The sequence below is a fragment of the Pygoscelis adeliae genome, unplaced genomic scaffold (assembly GCF_000699105.1).
Source record: "Pygoscelis adeliae isolate BGI_AS28 unplaced genomic scaffold, ASM69910v1 Scaffold108, whole genome shotgun sequence".
Classification (NCBI taxonomy): domain Eukaryota; kingdom Metazoa; phylum Chordata; class Aves; order Sphenisciformes; family Spheniscidae; genus Pygoscelis; species Pygoscelis adeliae.
The window spans coordinates 2,902,527-2,908,784 of NW_008825498.1; the positions used below are offsets into that span (position 1 = coordinate 2,902,527).

At 41.4% G+C, this 6,258-nt stretch overlaps 1 protein-coding gene across 1 annotated transcript in view; it reads left to right on the forward strand.

Moving 5' to 3' along the window:
- The window catches only part of PRKDC (protein kinase, DNA-activated, catalytic polypeptide), an 85,723-nt gene extending 79,786 nt beyond the window's left edge, over window positions 1–5,937 (forward strand). Inside the window, exons 81-86 of the mRNA XM_009331470.1 lie at window positions 1,475–1,564; window positions 2,824–2,895; window positions 2,981–3,182; window positions 3,621–3,809; window positions 4,392–4,531; window positions 5,558–5,937. Coding sequence (XP_009329745.1) covers window positions 1,475–1,564; window positions 2,824–2,895; window positions 2,981–3,182; window positions 3,621–3,809; window positions 4,392–4,531; window positions 5,558–5,762 — 898 coding nt within the window. The 3' untranslated portion in view covers window positions 5,763–5,937. The remainder of the gene's footprint in view (window positions 1–1,474; window positions 1,565–2,823; window positions 2,896–2,980; window positions 3,183–3,620; window positions 3,810–4,391; window positions 4,532–5,557) is intronic.
- The last annotated feature ends 321 nt before the right edge of the window (window positions 5,938–6,258 follow it).

Consider the following 6,258-nt stretch of genomic DNA (forward strand, 5'->3'; position numbering starts at 1 on the left):
ATTGGCAGCAGATGCACAAAACAACTGTAAAAGAACACTGTCTCTGACTTTATACAAATGCTGGGTTTGAATAAATTAGCTTTCTTTCTCTTGATTGTAATTGGGGGATGAATATTTCTAAAATTGATTTAATTCTAGCATTTCAGCCTGTTTCTATCCTGGAATTTAGAAATGTGGATTTATTTACCAATGTTGTTCTTAGTACGTAATCTCTGTTTGGGTTTGTCAAAGTGTTGTTGTCACCATTTATTTTTACTGGTTCTCTTGTTTATGGGGCAGGTTGGAAGAACCTCCAGCGTGGAGGTTGGACTCCAAAGAGTCTTATTTCTACAGTTACTTGATTTGTGAGCCATTTAGGAACTGCTACAGTTCCTGCATTACTGCTGTCTGGTTCGCTTTTTTGAACAGCAGTGGTATTATGTTGGTCTCAGTTCATTGACTGGGAAAGCGGAACAATCTTGTGAGGGGAGAAAATTTCTAATATACTAAATGTAGAAGATCAGTGTCTTTCTAAAAACAGTTAATGATTTATCCCAAAAAATAGCTTTATTGTTGTATACAAACTTTAAATATTTTCCCATAAGTTCTTCAATCGAGTCAATTAAGACACTTTATATTGAGCTATGGTTGAATGACAGCACTCGCAAAGGAAAATTCTGGTGAAATCCTTGCTGGCAATATTTTGGTTGGGGTGGGGGGAATAACCTTCTGAAGTTTTGAAATCCTTTTCTTTATCCCGAAGTGGTGGGCTATGCAGTCTGTAATGATAAATACTTCTTAAATGGAAAGGATCTCTACATCTCAGAACATGCTTTGGAAGGAAGAGAGAAGGCGGGTGCTCTGCTAAGTTGCTGCCTCTCTGGAACTGAAGTTTAATGTCTAGTGTATTTAGTTAAGATGTGAGAAAAATATCAAATTATTCTATAAGCAGTGCAACTAATGAAGACTGGCTTCTTATGGATTAATACCTTAAGTCCAAGCCCCCATTCCTCCCCCCTATACACACTGAGGAGATAACCGACTGCCTTCCTCCATTCCCTACCTGTTTGGATGGACAAACGGCAGCACGTACTGTGGTAGGCTACATGATGCCTCTCAAATGCATACGAGACTGTGTTAAAAATATCTTTCCCTCCCTGGAGAAATTATTTTGGGTCTCTCTTCTCAAGGCAGCATCTAATTTTCACAGTAGCTATTGACAAGTTATCACCTTTGAGATGCCGAATCTTCTGTCAAATATGACTGAAGTGCACTCAAAGCTGGGGGGAAGGAGATGGATGGGTCAGCACGTGCACTGACAGCCTAAACTTCATTTCCATAGCAAGGCTGAAATTAATGTAGGCTGTAGCTTCCTGATGCCTTCTGTGCATAAAAATCTCATGGGTCATAGCAGCACAGACTCAGCCTGCAGATATTCGAGGACAGAGCGGTAAGATGATAGAGGGAAATCATCAGCCCGTTTTTTTGTCTCTAGCAAAAAAGGACCTCATGCTACCTATTCTGAGTGGCTGTCCAAGACGGGTGGGAAAGCGCAAGGCATCTCTCGATACCACGTTATGTACAGGTAGGTTTTAAAAGATAACTGCATGTAAAGTATAGACACTAGAGTGTGCGTACACACACAGTTGTAGAAATTCCAGGAAAAATATGATCTGCATTATAATATGCTGGCTAGTTACGACTTTTTGCCCATTTTACTGCTTTGTCTTACTGGAGGTGCTCTGCAGGAGGAGTTTAGTGCTGCCAAAATCCCACCAGAGCACAGGAATGCTTCCAGAAGCTTGCTCACTTCCTTAAAAAAGTGTCTAGAAGCAGATGCTCCTCTTCAACTTTATTTTCTAGGTGTCTTGTTCCTGATGGTGCAGTTAGGTAGGCTGCCTCAGAGCCAGAGCACCTGCTGAAGTTGGACAGAGAAAGTCATTGTGATACATTGAGAGTTTAAGAATATTTGGTGGCTTGAGGCCCGACTTGAGCATCCTCTCAGAGGAATTTCCACACCTGTCTAGATCTAGCACTGTAGTGGGGGAAGGGAGGTTGCCAGTGGAGCATTTCTGATCAGCGCATAACCTGCTTAAGCAAACCTCCGGCTTTTTAAGGGAAAGTTTTGACTCCTTTATCTGAGTGTGTCTACATTAATATTTTTATTCGGATCCGGAATGTGCTTTTGAAGTAAATTCCCAATCACCCCCACTCACCTCACGTTGGCTTGCATCGCAGAGCTGTCCCCGAGTGCACAGCTCGGCTCCTTTCAGACAAAACTAGACTGGAAGGAGAGCACCCAGCGCATTCCAGCTGCTCACGAGCATTCAGTTCTCAGGACCAGATGTGGGCTAGTCCAGAGCATTCACCCTCCCTCCCCAAATGCATACGGCATGAATGTCCTCAGCACCAACTATTTAGTTCTGTTGCCTCCCCTTGTGCTGCACTACTTTCTAGTGTCAATATAGCCTCTGCACGCTGCTGAGAGATTTCGTCTGGGTCTTTGTTTCTCTGCTTGGAAGAGACTATCCAGCCGGAAAGAGCACAGTTGTGTTGCTGTATTAAAACTTAAGCCATCTACTTAATTTGGGGGAAATTAGACAAAACTACATACTGTTTTGTATTAAGAAATGTCAGTCTTGGAAATAACTGCTTGGAAAAAAAGAGAAGGGGGGGTATTTTTAATATCAGATAAAACTTCTTGGGCAAAGTCTCTGTGTGGCTTGCTATACTGTTTACTGGGGTAAGCAAAACGCGCTAATGCGGTCACGTACACATCTTAACTTTTAATGTCCAGTGGGCTGTTATTTCAATAGCTAATGTTATTCTTCCATTAATTTGCAGAAATGCTAGCCGTACAGAAGCAGTTATGTCTTTCAAAAGCAGGGAAAGCAGTGTTCCAGAAGACCTGCTGCGGTAAGTGCGCTGTTAATGACTGCACTTTGTGAAATGAACGTTGGTGGTTTATCTGCATGCAGCGAGTGACTTCTGTTCTGTTAAGGCGAGCCTTTGTGAAAATGAGTACATCTCCTGAAGCCTTCCTGTCTCTGCGGTCCCATTTTGCCAGCTCTCATGCACTGATGTGCATCAGCCACTGGATACTTGGTATTGGAGACAGACATCTGTCCAACTTCATGATCAACAAGGAGACAGGTGGCATGGTGGGAATAGACTTTGGATACGCATTTGGCTCAGCTACGCAGGTATTTGTTTTCTAACTGATTTGTTACAGCTTTTGCATTTAATATGTGCAATTAAACGTGTATTCTCAGTACTATATTCAATGCTCCTCACTTGCCATCATTCTGATGCAAAATAATCTTTACAAGTTATTTCTAGTTAATAGAATAAAATCTGTTTTCAGACACTCTCAGACAAGCAAGGAGCTGTAGAGTTTCGTACAGTCTATACGGTGGTGTTTTGTATAGTTCCGCCATGTTTCCAACCACTATCACTAAATATTCATGACTAGAGCTTTGATGTCACAACTCGGTCCTGTTCTACCGAGTTGCACGTTATTTTCAGTTAAGGGACAAAGAGGGTTTCAAAGCTTAAAAAGAAAAAAATATTTTATTTCTAATCCTTCTGTTCCAAGGTTTCTTAATTCCTGTTTTCTTTTGACTGTCCTTCCCCTTGGCTAGTTTTTGGGCGTGCCAGAGTTGATGCCTTTTCGTCTGACTCGCCAGTTCATTAATCTGATGATGCCAGTGAAAGAGTGGGGTCTCATTTACAGTGTGATGGTGCATGCCCTAAGGGCTTATCGTGTGGATCCAGATCTCCTCATCAGCACAATGGATGTATTTGTAAAAGAGCCTTCTTTGGACTGGAAGGTGGGAATTTTCCTCTTTCCTTTTTCTTCATGTGAAAATTCTTAAACTGTAATGAGGATAAAACTGAGCAAACAGGAAGTATTTCTTGATGCTCCCTCTCAGTGCTCCTTTTACCTTTCTTTGTTTTATTGGGTTCTCAGAGAAACTGAACTTAAAGGATTTAAAATGACAGAATTCTATATTGATGGACAAAGAATAGTAGCACATGTCTGTGTTATCAGTGTACTGTTCTTTATCTGCGTGATAATCCTAAAAATGTGGGTATCTCTTGATCACATTATGTTACTTACCGCAGCAGCATAAATATTTTCAACTTTTGCATTAAGCCTCTCAAATGTACCTAAAACTGTATATATCAAACTAGTAATTACAGAGAAAAAATCTGAAACTAGTTGCACTTCAGTAACTCCAGTTGTAAATTAAATTTTAAGTCATAGGCAGGCTAGATATCATCTCGCTACTTCGTCCTCCATTGCATCTGCAGTTAAGAGTTACTGGCTTGACTTGCTGTGGTGTGGCGGCTTAAAGGTCTTTTTAAGCATATGATTTATGATAAATAGGGCAGATTTGTTTTCTCTTTAGAACTTTGAACAAAGACAGCTGAAAAAAGGGGGCACGTGGATTAAGGAAATAAACACATCTGAAGTAAACTGGTACCCTTTGCAAAAAGTCAACTACGTCAAAAGAAAGCTTACAGGTGCCAATCCAGCAACAATCACATGGTAAGATGCTCTCCTTTTGCTTCAAACTGCTCCACTAAGAGCTGTGGCAGTCTCCCGTGTCAGACTTTGCTCCCTTCAGATAGAATGACAGCTAGGAAAAGAGAAGAGGCAGACAGGGCAAAATTTCAGCAAACCTCCTGTCAGAATCGCTTTGGTCCACATACAAGCGCTCTGAACCACCCTGCCAGCCAAAACACCAGATATCTCCCCGTGAGTGTTATTGCTCCAGCTCAGGCCTCCTGAGCAGTTTTACTGTTCCTGGCAACACACGCATCCCCACCCTGTAAGCCTGCTTAACTTCTCACTCCTCAGACTGCTGTTCTTTATGTTCATCTCCACAGTTTTTAGGCTAGGGGTAGTATTTAAATAGATACGCCTCTGCTGGATGGTTGCTTGAAGTGGAACCTGAAACAGCTGTATGGGAGGCATGGAGGTAAGCTGCTTCCCAGAAACATCACATTCAAATCTGATGGCATTCTCAGGTTATTTATGTCAGTCTAGACAAGTCTGGCTCAAGCCAGAATGTCTTTAAAGTTCAGTTAAAGTACAATTAATCCCTTCCATCCTCTTTTAAAAAGACATTTTGGATTAATCAAAAAAAAAAAAAAAAGGGAAAGAAAGAAAGCCTGTTCTAAAACCATACAAATACTGAAAAGTGCAGGACTTGGGAGGAGTCCCTTTTGCGGTCAAGGCTGAACTGGAACAGGCAGCAAAATACTTCTTGCAGACAGAAATCAGCAGGGCAGGTAAGGAGATAACAGCTTGGATGTGAACTGCTGCATCCTTCTTTTGGTTAGAGACCTCTGACAAGATTGAAATATGCATGGTAAATATTCACTAGTAAAGAGCACCTGAAATCACCAGTCTTCGTTGGCCAAGCCTTCTACAGCTATTGAACAGTCTCCACATCTTGAAAAATAAAGCTGCATGAATGGTGTTCAAGTACTGTTTCATATTTTAAAATCCATCTCAGATTTTCTGCTTGTTTCTTTTAGTAAGAGCTTATTTTTCTGTTCTTAATTTTAGTGAGGAACTACGCCTGGGCCATGAGAAGTCGCCTTCTTATAATGATTTTGCAGCTGTGGCTCGTGGTAACGCCGATCACAATATCAGAGCCAGAGAGCCAGAGGACGGACTTTCAGAAGAGACCCAAGTGAGATGCCTGATCGATCAAGCGACAGACCCCAACATTCTTGGCAGAGTCTGGGAAGGGTGGGAACCCTGGATGTGAGGGACTGCTCTCTAAAGCCCAGTCTGCCAGGAGGAGCGTCCCCTAACACACAGCTGCAACCGGATCAGAATTTTAAGGCCAAAAAGGAAAAAAACTCTTAATTGCTTTTATCATCATCGGTTAACTTGGTTAATATAGAAAATAATTTTTTTTGTATTAAAGCTGTATTCAAACGGTGATTTGTTTTTTAACTTATTTTTCTTACATGTGGTTCTGCAACAGAACAGCTTTGTTGTCTTTGTGTTAAAATCCACGTAGAAAGAACTGGAGAGGCTGTAGGGCGTAAAGACTAATTTGAAAGGCACTGAGATCACTCGGAGCAAAGCACAAATTCATACCCTGTGAACTCGTAGGCATCCTTGTAGTGCAAGTTTGTGCTTTTGTCTTTTACAGAGACCTTGATGACAATCAGCTGAAACCGTTCTGCATGCATACATTATTTGTAATTAAAACTAGAAGATTTTCATATCAGTAGAAACAGTGAAGCACATGGTAA